At 36.6% G+C, this 18389-nt stretch overlaps 1 protein-coding gene across 4 annotated transcripts in view; it reads left to right on the top strand.

The window, feature by feature from the left end:
• Positions 1-18389, top strand: part of LOC127456176 (kin of IRRE-like protein 3) — a 305835-nt gene that overhangs the window by 271690 nt on the left and 15756 nt on the right. For 2 of the 4 annotated variants that reach the window (XM_051724531.1, XM_051724529.1), the window contains exons 10-11: positions 13284-13384; positions 14516-14714. In XM_051724531.1, the coding sequence (XP_051580491.1) occupies positions 13284-13384; positions 14516-14714 (300 nt within the window). Of the gene's footprint in view, positions 1-13283; positions 13385-14515; positions 14727-18389 lie in introns of all 4 variants that reach the window. The other 2 variants (XM_051724530.1, XM_051724528.1) reach the window with 1 other exon arrangement.

Raw genomic sequence — 18389 nt, 5'->3', positions numbered from 1 at the left:
GCTTTGACAGGAGCAGAAAATAAGAGATGTTCAGCCAATGTGACAATTGTGTCTGCATTGAATGATTCCTCTGCACATGAAGATTCGCTAATGCAGTTTGGTCCTGTGAAATAAAAGGAAATCAATAAGGAATTGTTAGGACTGATAGTATTAATATGCAAAGTTAGACATTTATTTTAGACCCATGGAAAACTCAGGAATTTTAGGAATTACAGATAACATCCACTGTCATCAAGTACATGCTGTTCTTAATAGGGACAGTTAAACTGTATCTCTGTTTTGCATTCATTTAGTCTCCTAGAGAGTTCAAGATTGCCTGACATCTCAAATAAATACTGTCATGTTGCTTGTTTTTCTGCTAGTAGAATGATTTCTTGAGGTTTATGAAAAGATCCAACAATGCATCACTCAGTATTAACCAATTTAAGCCCACTGGCAAATAAAGTTGCCCTAGGCTCTACCACACTATTTCCATCTGTAAAAAAATGTCTGGGTGAAAAAAAGTATTTAAAACAATGAGAAAGAATGCTACCATCGAAGAAATTACACACATCAGCTTTAATAAATCTCTGGGGGATATCTGGGCATTATTGGGTTAAATGATGCAATGGTTACATGATGTTAATAAAACATAAACATTATTACTATTTTACTATCTTAATTACCCATGTATCGGTTTTTATTTCTGAATCATTTTACATCTCTCGACCTGGATCTCTCTTACATATCAAAGAGCAAAACTCTTTTTTTTACCTTTTAAATAAACTGAGCCCTTTTGCTCTAAAAACTGTGTGCTAACTCATTTCTGGAAGTGAAAACATGAGTGCTGCTTGTTTGAGCACCTAGCGTAGCTTTTGATGTGGCGCAGCATGTGGTGCAGTCTCTCTTGTGGCACGGAACTGATTGTTTCAAATTCACATGCATTTGGGAGATGAAACCGATTACTACTACACATCTTCCACATCAACGCATGCTCCTGACGAGCGGCTGCATTTCACAAGCATTGATGTGAAGAGTGACTGATGACCATATCATTGTGTTTTAAAGCCTTGATCAGTAAGAAGAAATGAAAAGAAGCAAGTCAGAAGGACAAAGAAAACAAGCAAAAAGAACAAAAGATTAAAAGAGAAATGATAATTTACCTATGTTAGCTCATTACTAGACCTGAATAGCAAGACCTTTGACTAAATGACATTAGATCTGGTCTAGGTTGCATTAAGCCAATCAGATTAAAGCTTAACAGATCAAGAAATAGTTTTCCAGTTTTGTGTGCGATATGCATCACATGGTCAGTGAACGGACTGTAGGCGGTCGATGGGTGTGCCGTCTGAGGCTCAGAATAGGTTGATTCTCACTTAGTCACATTAAAGCTAATTTATGCTAACAATTAAATGTATGCATTTGAATTTGTCATTATCTGTTTACTCCCAGTTGCATGTCACTAGACCTCAGAGCTCCTACTAAGACTCAGAATACAGACAAGAGAGTCCCAGCATTCTCCCAGGCCCAGTGTAATTTAATTATAATCAAATAGCTAGCAGGGGACACCGTTTGTAGAAAACACACTAATGAATACACATTGCTTTCTGCTCCCCCCCCCCCCCCCTAATGTGTCTGTATGTTCAGGTATTTGTCCTGCTGCTTGTGGATATGATGCAAAGTTTTTTTGTTTTGTACTTTACACTTTGCGTTTTTCTGTTTGGCTCTGTTCCAAAACCTAGTGAGCTGCATGCATAGGCTGCATTTTAAGGCACATTAGGCATGTTCCTGATGTGAGTTCCAAAAAGAAGGGAGCATTATTATGCTGTCTTCTAAGATACCTTGGCCAAATTAAAATGCACCATTGCATGTATTCTTTGTGGAGAGGGCATAATGCATTGCAAAAAAAATAAATAAATAAATAAAAATAAATTCTATCCCAGATGGTGAATAAAAAGAGACAATAATTTTTATTATACTGTATGCAAGGGATAATCTACAGTCAGCTGTTCATTATCAAAAAATAAACCCCAACAGGGAGATCAGGACCCTGACGTGGACCGGGGTTATTTTACTTATTACATGGGTATATACCAAATAAAATATTAAATGGACATGAAACATTGATTTGAGTTGGAAAATATGTTATTATGTGAGAAGAAAGAGACAGCAGAATCTTTAGCTGAATTCAACCCCCGGTTTGTGTCGAGCATTCTATAAGCTGTTTATATTGTTTATTAGTCTGACTACTCATTATCCCACTATATCACTTAGTATATCTACTTGCCAAATAAATAAATAAAAGGACATTAAATATTGATTTGAGTTGAAACTGGAAAAGAGAATGAGAAAAGGAAAGATTACTTGCAATACCCAGACCAGTGAAATATCACTATTCCCTGGATATGTAGTCATTATTCAGAAATATTAGACTGTTGGATGGCGTGATTGACCAATCAAGTATTCCAGAGAGCCATGTAATAAATATAATTCCTTCAATACCGAATGTCTAATTAAAAAAAAAAAAAAAAAATCTATTTTGAGTACTTTGTTAGCTCAGCAACATGCTAACACCAAACTCTTATAAAATGAGAATGCAATGAGTCTCTGCCTATGTAGGCAGCAAGGCAGCTCACTAGGTTTTGGAATAGAATGGTTGTTTATAAGCATCCACACGTTCATGTGTGTAAATGGATGGATTATGGTTGCAAATTTGTGTTTTGCCAGGGAAATGAAGCCATAATGTAATAGAGGTAAAGTGCCTCAGGGAATCATTTATGTTAGAACAAAAATGGGGTTGAATAAAAAAAATAAATAAAAAAAAAAAAAGGGAAGTGTTTGCAGGCACTTGAGATAAAATAAAAAATAGGGCGTAGTTTGCCCAAGGTAAGTGTTCAGGTAGAGATAGTCCAGGGCCTGGATTTGATTGCTGGATCTGTGGGCAAGAGGACACACAGAGCATGTGCTATTCATGAAAATGGACTCAGTCCTTGTGGAGTGCTGTAATGGAACTATGGAAGTGGTGATGAGGTGAAACACACAGTAGGCTACCAGGCTTGCCCTCTCACATGCTACAAACTGTGATTAATTTTCGACATCACCTTGGGCCGTGCACTCTTTTAGGGTACAACTGGAGTTAGCTGCAATCCAAAAGACCGATAATTGCACAGATGATGTTTCTCAATAACATTGTTTATGTGTTCCATTTTTAGTGACATATGAACTCATTATTGGGTTAATGGAACAAATGTGTGCATGAAAGCGTTCATGTATGTACTGTCTCCGGCAAAGTGCATTACCCAATCTAGAAATGGGATATATGTGTCTCTGTGGAAGAGTTGCTAGTTTTGGTTTGTGCACATTTGTGTGCATCAGTGTATTTTAATCATACGTGGAAATCCCACATCTTCATCAACGGATTAAGGGCAATATAACTATGGCTATGAAAACTCCAAGCGCTTTAGTTCTTGTTTCATGTCTGTACGAACTAGCACAGTGTGCCTGCTTAAAGACGGAAGGGAGTGTGTCTGTGTGCAGTTTCGGGATCACCTGCAGCTCTGTGCGCCCCGCGCGCTATTTATCCTCGGGTGATGTCAACGTAAATAGCTAATCAAATATTGATGTATTACCAGTATATGGCACTTGTGTCAAGCAATGTCTCCAAACAATGTCTGTTTTGTAAACATTTTTCGACCATCGCTGTTGTAACTGACTGCATAAAGAAAAGGTTCCCAGACAGGAGATTTAAATGATGCAGGGACTTCTCTCTTGCGGCTTGTTTTCCGCTTGCCATTAACATAATAACGGTTAATAGGACAGCTTCTCTCTGTAGAAAGTTGACCCATGTGAAACACAGGCAGAGTGTGTCCATCTACAGAGCCATACAGGTGCGTTAGCAGAGGTTACAACTGTGCATGTCTATTTGGTGCTTTATTTTCTTTGCCAAACTGTACGATACAGATGCGTTATTAAACTAGAGATGAACGTCGGAGCAAATGCTAACCGAACCATGGTTGTCGAACCGTACGGTTAATTTTTTTTTTACCGAGAACCGTTACACCCCTAGTATTGGTGCACATTTGTTGACCATTTTAAAACACAGAGAGATGAAATATGCATGACTAAGTGTACTGCATCAGCATGCATGAGTGTGATTGTGTTTGCACATATAAAAGCTAAGAGAAACTACTAAAGGAAAATGAAGGCTGAAATAGGCCTCATTTAAGTGTCCCTATGTGGCTCTCCATTTGTATATAAAATTGTTTTATCTCCGCAGACATTCATACCCTGAGAAAATTAGTATTCAATTTCTATGCCAGCTTGCAGATAGAGCAGATCACCACAGATTAATGATTTGGCAAATGAAAGCTAGTGAAATTAATGGTGACGGTGGTGCAGAGAGAAATCTGTGGTGCTTAGCGCAAGGTTAATAATTTAGCTATGCTAAAACCTAATTTTCAGAGTAAAGCTTAATCACACAGCGACTTGGTGTTGGTTAGTAAACTTTATTCATGAAGCTAAATCTTCTTGATAAATTGTAAATGATTGTAAGATTAATAAAGGGATATACATTAGATAAGATTAGGTTGCCTGCTACTTTGGAATATGATTTAGAGACAGTATAAGGAGTAGAAGACAAACAACTTGTAGTGAAATGAATGGGAGAAAAGCAACTATAGTGGCAGTAGGAAAGTCCGGTCCCTCAGGGAGTTTTGAAATTGAAAAAACATTGAGTCTTTTCATTTGACATTCCAGGAACTTCTAAATAAAGGTGTGTTTATACACTAACTTAGCACTTTATTAGGAACACTATGGTCCTAATAAAGTGACTGACGTGGTCTTCTGCTGTTGTAGCCCATCCGCCTCAAGGTTCGACGTGTTGTGCATTCTGAGATGCTATTCTGCTCTCTACTATTGTACAGAGGGGCTATCTGAGTTAATGTAGCCTATCTGTCAGATCAAACCAGTTTGGCCATTATCTGTTGTTCAACAAGGCTTTTCCATCCACAGAACTGCCACTCACTGATTTTTTTTTTTTTTGTTTGTTTTTGTCACCATTCTAAGTAAACTCTATGAGTCTGTTGTGCATGAAAATCCCAGGAGTTCAGCAGTTACAGAAATACGCAAAATCACTGAGATCACATTTTTCCCCATTCTGATGGTTGATGTGAACATTAACTGAAGCTCCTGATTTGTATCTGCATGATTTTATTCATTGCACAGCTGCCACACGATTGGCTGATTAGATAATTGGATGAATAAGTAGGTGCACAGGTGTACTAATATATATATATATATATATATATATATATATATATATATATATATAGACAGATAGATATTAACACCCATAGTCTACATATGTGGGTATGTGGTTCCATCTGGTATCTATGTAATTACATACATTTATCATGTTTATGTTCAGACTTATATTTAGTTAAAGAGGTAAATATCATATATTACAGTGACATTTTTGAACCACTTATGCATTCTTGGGTCAAAAGAGCGTATTGCTAAACCTTACTGCTAAAATATGGTGCCTTATTTTATTTTAATAAATGTATTACTGTTTTTCTTTTTTAATTTTTTAATTTGTTTAATTGGTGATTTGAAATGTGTTATTAAGAATGTGAAATGTAAGCTTTGCCAAGAGATTTGCAAAATTCCAGACTTCCCCCATTCAAGTAGATAGCACATGTACTTGCATGCCCATTACAAAATTGCTGCCTGGGGGCATTGCCAAGATGGCTGCTGAGTGGACATACTGTATTTGCCTTAAAGGAATAGTTCACCCAAAATTGAAAATTTGCTGATAATTTACTCACCTTCAGGCCATCCAAGATGTATCTGAGTTTCTTTCTTCATCAAAACAGAATTTAAGATTTTTAGGATTTCATTTCAGGCCTCCTCCTTTAAAAAATGCAAATGAATGTACTTAATTTTTTGACAGTCCAAAATGCATATTTAGGGTGCATCAAAATAATCCACACGACTCCAGTCAACAAATAAAGTTCTTCTGAATCCAAACAACTGATTATTTTTTTAAACAAAACAATACATATTTTTAACTATAAATGTTCGCTTCTGTACATCTCTGTGATGCGCACTCATGAGAGGGACGACGTAAGCTCATTGGCAGGGTTGGGAGGGTTACTTTTGAAATGTATTCTACTACAGATTACAGAATACATGCTGTAAAATGTAATGTGTAACGTATTCCATTAGATTACTCAATGTCAGTAACGTATTCTAAATACTTTGGATTACTTCTTCAGCACTGGTAGATTTTTTCACTTGTTTTGACTATAAAAACTCTGCCAGTACAGTAAGACAAAATACACATGTTAAAAATACATTCTCTGAAAAACCTAAATATCTTATGCAGTGTTGTTTCAAAAACAAGATCAATAAAATTGATCTTGTTTTAAGGATTTTTAGATATTTTTGAAGGAAAACAATAAAACATTTTTTTTATCAAGAATATGATTTTTGCCCTAATATCAAAGGTCTTACTAGAAAAAAAGAAATTATGATCTAATGTGAATTTTCTTGATAAAAAAATATGATCGTGCCTGGTAACATGTGCATGTAAAATGGCTAGAAATAGCATTTTAGCATAGCGTAAAGCTGACAATTTACACAAGGTTTATTTCTATTTCTTCTGCTCCAAACTTACTTCAAACTTACTTCTCTGTCAGCTCGTATGAATGTAACACATCATAAGAAAGTGTTTCACCGCTGCTCAAACGCACTTTGAAGCACATCATTTATATGTATAAATGTTTTCCATCTGAAAGGACTAAATACTAAATGAAATAAATGACAATAAAATGCAAAGTAATCTCTTCAGTAATCAAAATACTTTTGAATGTAACTGTATTCTAAATACCAATGATTTAAATTGTAACTGTAGTGAAATACAGTTACTTATATTTTGTATTTTAAAAACGTAATCACGTTACATGTATTTTGTTTCTCCCCAGCCCTGCTCGTTGGTAAGGTCACACATTGAGGAGGAGGCAGGAAGCGCGTCATTGTTTACAAGAGAAACTTGCACAGACCAAGCGGCGTTCACAAACCAAAACAGTTAAAAACAATTTCAAAACAATGTAAAATAAAAAAAAAAAATCATTTCCAAATAATAATAATAATAAAAAACATTACTGCAGTAAATAACCATCCTTTATTTCTGAGCAATGCTGTTGCGTTATCTACTTGTGCATTTTCTTTAGCAGAAATATATAGGCTATATGACTGTCAGGAATTCAAGCCACACAAGTTGTAGTTAGTGAAACCAAGTGCGAGAGTGTTTACTGAGATTCACAGGATTTACAGGGTTTACATAATGAGATCAATGGTACAGATGATATCACACAAAAGAGAAGCTTCACAAACTGAAGAGGGATTCACAAGGTTAATGTCCACAGAACTGAAGAAGAGGTAACAGACGAAACAGCAGGGTAAGCACTAAACAGATATCGACGAAGATCAAGAGCAAATACAGACAGGTAAATAAACACTGTGTGAGAGCAGCGCGGTCAAACTAGAGTCCTTTGTGTGAGACTTGACAGTGAAGTGGCGTGAAGGTGAGTTATTTATGCAGGTAGTGATGAGCGAGTGAATTGAGTGCAGGCGCGGTGAATTAGAAATCGGGTGATGAGGAGCGGAGTGCTGAGGGAGGTGCAGAGCCCGAGAGAGGCGTGACAATGACAACATTTTCTCACATATCTGAGTTCGCTGGAATAATAGCACGGGCACAGCCGATTAACTCAGATATCGACCCTTTGTTTCTTTCGATGGTCTGAAATCCTCAGGGGTAAAATGTTCACTGCACACCCTCCAATATTTGAGAGAATGTAGGGGTGTACTGATATCCAGGTTCAGCACGATAAGCCAGAGCTTCAATCGCTCATGATCATGCATAGGCAATCGATGAAAAGTTAATATTTTTCCCGGCGTGCATTTTCTTTGGGGATTCTGAAGGTTGAAGCATCCAGGATACAAACACCAAATGACCATTTTGAACAATACATTTATACAAATACAAATCTACAGCAAAGACAATTAAACATTTGTACAGCGCTCCTTCTCTTGTAGACAATGACGCGCTTCCTGCCTCCTCCTCCACGCGTGACCTTACCAATGAGCTTACATCATCCGTTTCATGAGCGTGCGTCACAGAGATGTACGGAAGCGATCATTTGTAGTTAAAAGGTATATAAGTATTGTTTTGTTTCTAAAAATAATCAATCGTTTGGGTTCAGAAGAACTTTATTTGTCGACTGGAGTGGTGTGGATTATTTTAATGCACCCTAAATATACATTTTGAGTACATTCACTTGCATTGTTTAAAGGAGGAGGACTGAATGGAATCCCAAAAATCTTAATTTCTGTTTTGATGAAGAAAGAAACTCAGATACATCTTGGATGGCCTGAGGGTAAGTAAATTATCAGCAAATTTTCATTTTTGGGTAACTATTCCTTTAAAAGGACTTTTATATGAAGTCACTTAAGGGCTGCCCCATGCTAATCCATTCATCATGATTCTTGTATGCCCCCTCCTGTTGCAAACCTATGCCCTGCAATCTCTCTCTCTTCTCTCTCTCTCTCTCTCTCTCTCTCTCTCTCTCTCTTTCCCTATCTCACGCAGCCTCCATCCTTCACATTCCCCAGGGAGTTCCTTAAACCAAGCATTCTGAGGATGAGCGATAAAGCTATCTAATTATATTTCTCATTTAAAGCCTGATCTATGGGCTGATTTTTCGGAGCCACCAAGGTCTAGCCTCACCTCAACCAGCAGGGAATTATATGAATGTATTTAACATGCACATGCAGATACACATCAATACACACATTCTTTATCACATTTTAGCCTGTGGATTGGGTTTGGGAGATAGAAGCAAATATGCGTATTGCAATATTTTTGAGTTTTTTTGTCGGTAACGAAATGCATTATATACATGATATTCACAATTTTAAAATAACCAATTTAGCATCCACAGCTACTGTGTATTATGACTTTGAAGACACGGGGTTGCAAGCACGTAGTATGTGTACATTATGCTAACCGAACCATGGTTGTCGAACCGTACGGTTAATTGTTTTTTTTACAAAAAAACAGCAAAGTATCACTGCAAGGTATCACTGCAGCACTAGCGTCTAATAAAGGGGTATGATGTGTAGCATTCCCCTTCACCAGCCTGATATTCTCCTCACTACAGCACTCCATCTGCCTGATGCTCATCAATATGATAATTTGTTCCAATAAGGGACAGTTAATAAACAGCAATTACGAATCAGCTGAGAGACACGTCGCATATGATTGGCAGATGGTTTGAATGTGTGTATGTTTGTTTTTTGTCAGGGGTTGACAATTAAACAGGAATCCACCCTAAAGAATTGTTGTTTGCCCTTTACTTCATCGCCTCCACTGTTTTGAGCAATTTAAAAACCAGATGATCCATAGTATACGAGTTTAAAGGGGGTTCTCTTCAAAATAATTTTTTCCCCCATTGGCACTATTCTGATTGCAGCCCATAGAAACAGACTTGAAGTTGGCATGTCGACTGTTATCTCCTCGGGACAAATCAGGCTTCCCTGAAATCAGTTCTTTTCAAGATTGGAAATGAAGACCAGAGCCTCGCTCCCTCAGCCTTAACACAACTCTTAAATAGACCAGCCCACAAGAGACTCCTTTAACAGTCTGCCCATTCAAACCGAACACAATGCTGCACTCTCCCTTTTATGCCAAAATTCGAACATGGTACTGCAAGGCCTCAGTGCTGTGCACTTGATTAGCAGATCTGAGATGTGACATTGTACAGATGAGATTTGCAGCATCTTTAGCCTTCTTGCTTAAAGTTTTACAACTCTCCTTAGGTGCGGGCAAACATAACCTACGTATTTGGTAAAGAGTGTGCATGTCGCTTCTGTAACTTTAATGTGCAGTATTTCAGCACAAAATCCTGTACAAGCATTGCAACATGCATATTTAAAATAAGTAATTGTTTTTCTTTTCTGACAAGATGGGCTTTATATCTACAGTATGTAAAAAAAGGCTGATTATAGAATGCATTGGATTCATAAACATCAGTGCTGTTTTACTAACATAAATAATGGGCTATTACTAGGGCTGTTCGATTCCAGAAATTTTGGAGTGTTGGGTTCGAGTCCATCTTAGTCGAGTCTGAGTCAAGTACGAGTCTTTAAACAATCGAGTCCGAGTCCAAAAGGGGCCCGAGTCGGACTCAAGACAGAGTCCATAACAGACCGAGTCTGAGTCGAGTCCGAAGGAATCTGTTCATGAATCTGAATTAAAATTGTAACTGTAAACTCAACATCAATATTTTAAGCTTATTTTAAACTTCACAACTAACAAAAACACCTCCATTGCATGTCATATTCACATTTTATGATTAGTATCTTGCAGAACAGACTTCAAAGTGGTTTCAGCTGTATGAAGACAAAACTGTCCTTCAACACAATTCTTATTGCGTTCTGTTGACATTTCAATTATTTGTTGCTTTTTCCCCTCCACTCAAACATAGACTAAAAAAGTGAAAGCTGCATTAGTCATTACAATCAGAGTTATTATTATTTCGAATTTTTATTTCGTTTTTATTTCTACTTCATTTTGAATTTGCCAATTCAATTTAATTTAGTTGTATTTAAAATTATCCCTACCTAAAGAAATAATATCTACTGAGATTTCTTTCTGATTTTTTTTTTTCTATCTGCCGACTGATTTGGGAAAATACAGTACATACAAATGAGTCAACACAGTAATAATTAGCACATAAAGTTACGTCTCATGATTTGACTGCAAATGCTACATCCAAAAACACTGGAAAAGCCCACTGATAATATTAGGGCCATGTCGTCACGGACATGATTTTCTAGATAATTTGCGGGAAACCGCACAATGCAGGGCAGTTCTGTGCACTGCTCGTGTACTTAAATCCCTGATGAGTCTGTGTGCGTCTCGCAGCTGCTGCAGAAGATAATAATAATAATAATTATAATAATAATAATTGATATTTGCTTGAGCGACAGCTGCGTTGGTCTGCAATCAGTCTGAAATCTTTAAATACCAAAGGAAATTTCACTGAGCTCTTCTTTAACCACAAAAACATGGATAATAATAAATCTGAGTCATAAATTTAACAGAATTGTCCTTCAAAAGTGTCAGGCTAAAAACAGACCTTTATAAGTTTCCCGGTGGTTTACAATAAAAATAAAATAAACATTTAAAATACAAAACGTCCTAACCAACTAAATTTAACTCGTAACATGAAGTTTAGCTTCATACATAAACTCTGTCATCGAATAATACATTTATTTTATAGTCTAAAATTAAATTATAAACAAAACATTCCACAGCCCAAAATCTCCTAATATTTTATTGTGCATGGTTGAATGTTGTGAATGGTGGACAAATGATGTAAAAGATTGTATTTTAAGCAGCTCATCAATGCTTTGAAAATAGTCAATCAATAATAAATAGGTGCTGTTTATCTGTTTAAAGTTGCTGTCTGCTTTAGCAATAATGCTTTTTTCCCTCCAACTATTTAAAAAGTTACACAGTTAATTCATCAAGCTATTATGGACCAGTTCAAGCTGACAACACTGCGTGGACCACAAGAGACTATAGAAGCCTACATGTGCAGATACATTACGCCTAAAAAGACTTAATATCCAATATTAATACTATTTTTGTGTATTTTCATTTCAATATGCTGTTTTTAGTAAACTGTGTGAGACATGATGTGAGTGACTTGACTCAGTGAAGTTCTTGATTTTAAGTTTTGAACCACAATGAAACACAATGCGAGCACCGTCTTGGCTGCATAAACACCACATGCAATTTTACCAGTTGTCAGGTGATGTGTCATGTGAAACTGCCTTGTTTAATTTCTGTTGCACTGGATACATACCCGTCTTTATGTTCTCGTCGTGCTAGCCACCTCGGTAGTCGATGTTATACAGTAATCTCTGTAGTAACATTTAAGCATATTGATTGACTGATGAGTGTGCCTGTGCACGTGCGTATGTGTGTGCGCGTGTGTTTGCTTAAACACAGTGAAACAACTCTGGCTACTGCATGCAGACAGAGATGTGTTCATTAATTTCTGATTTGTTATTTATTTTATTTATTTTTCATTGCATCACAAATGTCATGGACTCGGCTAGACTCGGAAAAAAATCCAGAGTCCCAAAGGCTCGAGTCCAAGTCAAGTCCGAGTAAGAATGCATCCGAGTCTGTGACAAGTGGAAGTCCATTAAAATTGGACTCGTCAGTCCGAGTCCAAACTCGAGTACCCCAAGTCTACTACTTCGATTCCTTGTTTTTGAAATCAACTGAATCGATTACAAGAGTTGTTGACTCATTTTCTCGATTCTTAAAACAATAAAAAAGGGAGGCTGTGTGTGGAGGCAATGTTAAATTCCATAATAAACAGTGCAATATAAAGCATTCTTTACACTATTTATGACAGAATGAATGAAATATATTGACATTTTCTATTAATAGGTCTATTCTAAAAATAAATATGTGTATAAATGCACATCCCAACCTATGACAAGTTTTGGAGTCAACTCTTGGTTCCAAATGCCTCTGAATCGAAGAATCAATTCTTTTTGGAATCCTTGCTATAACCACACATGAAAGCTGGTGTCAAATTAAATTATATTTTAAAGGAATGCCTGTGAACATTTTATTGTGATCATAGCAGCAGTAATTAACCAAATGATGATCAAATGATGGAGAACAGCATTAGAACTGGGCACATACCTCCCTTATATGTAGTCAAGCACACTTTTTTTTTTTTTAAGAGCAAATCATACTTAATTCCCATCTCCGAGTTCTGTGGAGTATATAATCATAATCATGAAGTTCTGTAAACCTCATGTGTCTCGTACTTGAGTAACTTATTTAGAAGGAGGAAAGACAGGAAATGCATATTCTTCCACTTTCCTGGGTCTCTTACTTCAGTAACTCATTCAGAAGCAGGAAAGACAGAAAGTGCAATATAAATTGTTAGATGAAGTAGACTGTTGCCTTAAAATATTGGCAAACATCCAAAAGTGGGAAAACCCAAATCCAGTTGATAAATCCAATTGTGTTGTACTGATTCCCATAGAACTATAGGCTAATAGGTCTATTTTAAGAGAGATGCATGTTGTCTTCAAGTGCCCAGTCATACATAGTTTAAATGAGATTTCTATTACTCTCTTGCAAACAGGGAGCAAATTAGCACACAGTCCTGAGTATGAGATGAGTGACTATGTGTCTTCTCTCTTTTCAGGACCTCCAACCATCTCCAGCACACAGACCCATCAGGCTCCTCATGGCGAAAAGGGACAGATCAAATGTTTCATACGCAGCACGCCACCCCCAGACCGCATTGTGAGTAACTCAGTTCTCTCTTTCTCTCTCCTAGTGACTCAGCTCAGACAGGCTTGCAGCTGTTGAGGGGGTTGTTGCTGTTGTCACATGGCTTGCGACTCCATTAGACTCAGTAAACACAGTCCAATAATGTATAACACACTCATGAGTTTAATAAATGAAATTGCATCTCAAATCATTTGTTTCCTCTCGATGAGTAAACGGGTATTAGACATGGCAGGCTTACGCCCCTAATTTCTCATTGAATGCATGCTTATGCCCTGTTACCACAGATCCAATTAGGATTTACCACTCTTAGATAAACTGTCTCCTCTCAAGGCCAATTATTGATTCATTACACACTCTACATGTGTATGTGTTTGCGGCTGTGTGCATGGAAGTGCATAGGTAATCTCTGTGCACTGTTTACTCATGTGGCTTCGCTTTTATTGGCACGCTATTTTTAAATGTCATTTGATCGGGAAAGACTGCTGCTGTGGTCCAGAATAAACAGCAATAACTTTAGAAGTGAAATAACGTCCATAAAGCCTTCCTGTGGCAAAACTGGTACAGCATTGTGTTAGCAACACCAAGGTTATGGGTTCGATTCTCAGAGATCCCATAGAAAAGCAAAATTCAAAATGATCTTCGGAATCTCTTTAATATCACAGTTGTTTCTCTTAGAAAGCCATGAGATTAAATAAAAATAAATAAATAAAAAATTTATATTCTTCTTGGGTATATATTCTGAGAAAACAACCTAATATCAAAACTGTGCTCACATTTGCCAAGATATCCAAGTCTACAATCAAAAGTAAAATATTTTACCTAATTGAAAGATTTTTCACCAGATTCCTAGATCAAATTATATTAGCTATGCTATCCACATTCATTTTATAGCTCTATATTCTTACTGTATATTAACAAATGTCTAGTTTATGTCTATTGTTATTTCTCCTACATAATTTTAGGAGAAACATCTGGAACACTTAAATGAAACATAATTTAGAGCTCCATTAAGTCTCCTGAGCTATGAAGTGACAACCTCTGAGCAATAAAATTGTTAGTCATTTTAGAAGTGTCAGCAAATGCATAAATGTAAAATAAAGCAGTTGAAAGCAAGCATGGGTCTCTTACTTTATTCTCTATCAGGCCTGGTCATGGAAGGAGACTGTCCTGGAGTCGGGGACATCAGGCCGCTACACAGTGGAGACAGTAAGCACAGAAGATGGAGTGCTGTCCACCCTCACCATGAGTAACATTGTACCTGCAGACTTCCAGACCATCTACAACTGCACCGCATGGAACAGCTTCGGCTCTGATACAGAGATCATCCGTCTCAAGGAACAAGGTGGGAGCCAAGGTTCGGCAGGTTTCAACTTCTCTTCTTGCCTGTGGTAGTGTAGTGAGGTACAGTGACGTAAATATGGTGTGTGGAATGTGCAGCCTGTGTTAGAACAGTGTGTCCTTTTTAGTGTGTTGTCATAATTTTCTGCATTCTTTCAATGTATCAATTTATACATTTTAATGTGATTAGCAAGTCACGTCTAATTCACATGAATCCATTTTAGTTTATTTATAAAAGACTAAAATGTACAATTTTATTCAGCTTTAGCTAAATGATTGTTTTGAGGCAACACCAATAATAATTGCACATTTAACTGCGTAATTAAGTTTAAGTTTAATAAATAATTTAATATCACATTTAATTTGCAACTTTGCTACAGAGATACATTTTTATCTGTCCATTATATAAACATATCATATTGCTTTCAAAGTTTTGCTTTTTTTCACATGCAATAGTCCAGTGAACTAGTTTTGTCACTTAAATGGCTCTTTAACCCTAATGTTTTGGTTCTGAGAGACCCAAAGACCCTTTTTATGGCTTTTCATAGCAATAACATTCTAAAAATTGCAGTATCGGGTTGATACTTAATGACTTTTTCTAATCTAATGAAAGCTGATTATAAACAACAGTTCTAAACTTTCTCCAAGTCCATCACACATTATTCATGAAAATATTAGGCTGAATTACACTACACAACTTTTAAAATCTGAACATATTTTAAAATACTAAGCACTTACTGACTTTGAAATTCGCTACACACAAAAACTGGGCATCACACACTAAACGACTGGGAATCTGTCAAGTCGATCTGATCCAGTTTGATCACAAACTTACATGGAAACAGTGTTGCCAGATTAGTTTGATGTTTTCCAGGCCAATGATTGTTGAAAACTGTCCCAAATGTATAAAAAAAAGTCTAAATAGTGTACACGAAATTCAAGCGCATTCCAACCATAATACCAAAGCACAGCCGTTACAACTTTAACGGCACAATTAAGCTACGAAATGATAAAGGGTAACACTTTAAAATAAGTTTCCATTTGTTATCATTAGTTAACAACATTAGTTAACATTAGTTAACAATGAACAATACTTATTAAGCATTTATTAATCTTAGTTAATGTTGCTTTCAACATATACTAATCCATATTTAAAATCAAAGACTGTATTAGTTAACATTAGTTAATGCACTATGAACTAACAAGAACTAACAATGAACAACTGTATGTTCATCTATTCAGGCCTGTGCGCACATGCATGAGACTAGAGCAGCGAATTCACTCATGAAAATGCTCTCTCCACATTATCAATACAAGAAATAACCTGCAGTGTACTCATCCAGCATCAACTTCTAGCAAAAAGGCATAAATTCTCAGGTGCAATTTCTCCATTGGTTTGCAAGAGAGTCAAATGGGCATAAAAAAAATATAATAAATAAATAAAAAACTCCACAGATAAGTCATGGCATTAATCATAATTTAAGCTATTTCCTCCATTTTTCACCACTTTGTCGGTAGTTAAGACTAACTTCTGTTGCTAAAATACACGATCAACACCTGCAGATCACGCGCTCATTTAAATCATGCTAGTGGGTGTGGCAACTCGTAGCTCCCCTGAACAGGATTGAACACATTTTCAGTCAATCAGTGTTTTGGCTGTTTGATTGAATAATTGTGTGTGGAGTCATTTTCTTTATTTTAGTTGCATGATCAATGGAATTACTTGATTTTATAATTTTTTTAACCTACCCAAACCAGCCCAAATTTTGTCAACCTGCCAAAGCACATTTGCCCCTCGCACAATTAATCGCTCAATTTGGCAACACTGCATTGAAACACACGCCCTCCCGTATTTAGATACGCCTAACAGATGTAAACAAACATGGATACGGGTACGGCTGTTGTTGTTGCTGCTTCTCTGTGTTCACATTCAGGTGCATTCTTGTGTGTGAAGCATGGCCTCTAGAGACGGCAACAGGAGTTGAGGTGAGCGAGTGTTTTTAAAAGTTAAACTCCACTTGAGTGTTTGTTCGCCATCTCTGTTTATTGAGCTTAGTGGCTTTGTGCGCTCGATTTCCATTGGCTGCTCACCGTATAAGTTGTGGAGCATAATACACTACGAGATTTCCTCTGTAGTTATGGATAGTCGGCTCAAACATATCAAACATTTTTCACATCCTCAGACTAGATGGAACCATAGTGTGAGGGTACAAAATCAGAGCCTGCGCCTATCATATATTTTGTGATTTTGTCAACCTCGACTGGAGCCATCAAGTGTCAACTAGCGCCGACGAACACAGACTCGGCCCGACTGAAAATCTGGGCTAAAATCTGTGTTAAAGTCGTGTAGTGTAATCCATCCTGTACATTAGTTATGTTTGGGGTCTCATGATTAAATACAGTGAGTTTCCATATGCTGATTTTCTAATTGGTGCACACACTGTAGCAGTGCAATCCTGCCAGCTACAGTACCATTTGTTTTCTTGTATTTTTCTACATTTTATATTTTGCAGGAGTCAAACTAACCCAAAAAAGAAGTATTACATAACAGTCACATTTCTGAAAAGTCTAGGTCTTCTTTCTGATTAAAAAAAAAAAAAAAAAAGAAAAAAGAAAAGAAAAAGAAGAATATAACCTTAAAGTTTTAATATTATCTGTCAAATGGGTCTTGATTAGGTCAGTGGAACAAAATAAAATAATTTAAAGAGTAAATAAGAGGCTATTTTTGAATAAACCATTATTATTACTAGTACTGTCAATCCATTTTAATCAAATTCATTGCATGATGTGCCAATTAACTATGTGTATCAATATTTACTGAATATCAATATTTACTGAGAAGGGTCCCCAAATAAAGACAGTTTAGTATATAATGATTGAAATAATTATAAATAACCTAAAATATAATATTTAATATTATTATTTATCATTCATATAAATAAAATTCAGTACATGATATACATATACTGTGGCGGCAGACAAGTAAAGGATTTAGATGATACAAAAAGTGTCTTTAACAGTCAAAATATTGTTTGTTTTATTTCCATATAATTGAACATAAACCTGTTATTGGCATACGTCTGTCTGCACTATTTTTAATTGTTCGTCTATATAGTCATGCGTCAGACAGAGTCTTTTGGAGTGTATCACTTGGTTGCATCGAATCTTCAAGTTTTCAGCACCTCTAGCCATAATTTGTTTGGGATGCTGTGTCAAGTTAAATGTAGTTTCAGTCATGATCCCTGCATGATTCTGCTGTGCTCGGTCTAGCTGTCTTTGAGAGCAAGAGCGTGACATCTGTGGAAGGCTGAGTTCCCTGCTCTCATTGGTTCAACGAGGTGAATTTCCTAAACAGCTGGAGTTACGCTGACTGCCTTCTACTGCCACAGATTTGCAAAAACATCAAGGTGGTAGCCTACATCAAGCTTTGTGTAGGTACAGCTCATTGACTGACAAAGCCACTCATTACCATTTGGCTGCAAAATCTGGGCTCAGTCTTATGATTTAAATATACCAACAAGAGCACAAATAAAACACTCTCGTATTAACCTCAGCCACAGCCATTCAAAGACACACAGGATTGTTAGAATTCACAATTGCATTACACCCACATTCTAAGTACGTACATGATCCAAGGTGAGCGATAATGACTGATGTAGGGCTCAGTTTGTGCACATTT

This window comes from Myxocyprinus asiaticus, chromosome 18 (genome assembly GCF_019703515.2).
Source record: "Myxocyprinus asiaticus isolate MX2 ecotype Aquarium Trade chromosome 18, UBuf_Myxa_2, whole genome shotgun sequence".
NCBI classification, from domain to species: Eukaryota; Metazoa; Chordata; class Actinopteri; order Cypriniformes; family Catostomidae; genus Myxocyprinus; species Myxocyprinus asiaticus.
This window is presented reverse-complemented; position numbering and strand designations above follow the sequence as displayed.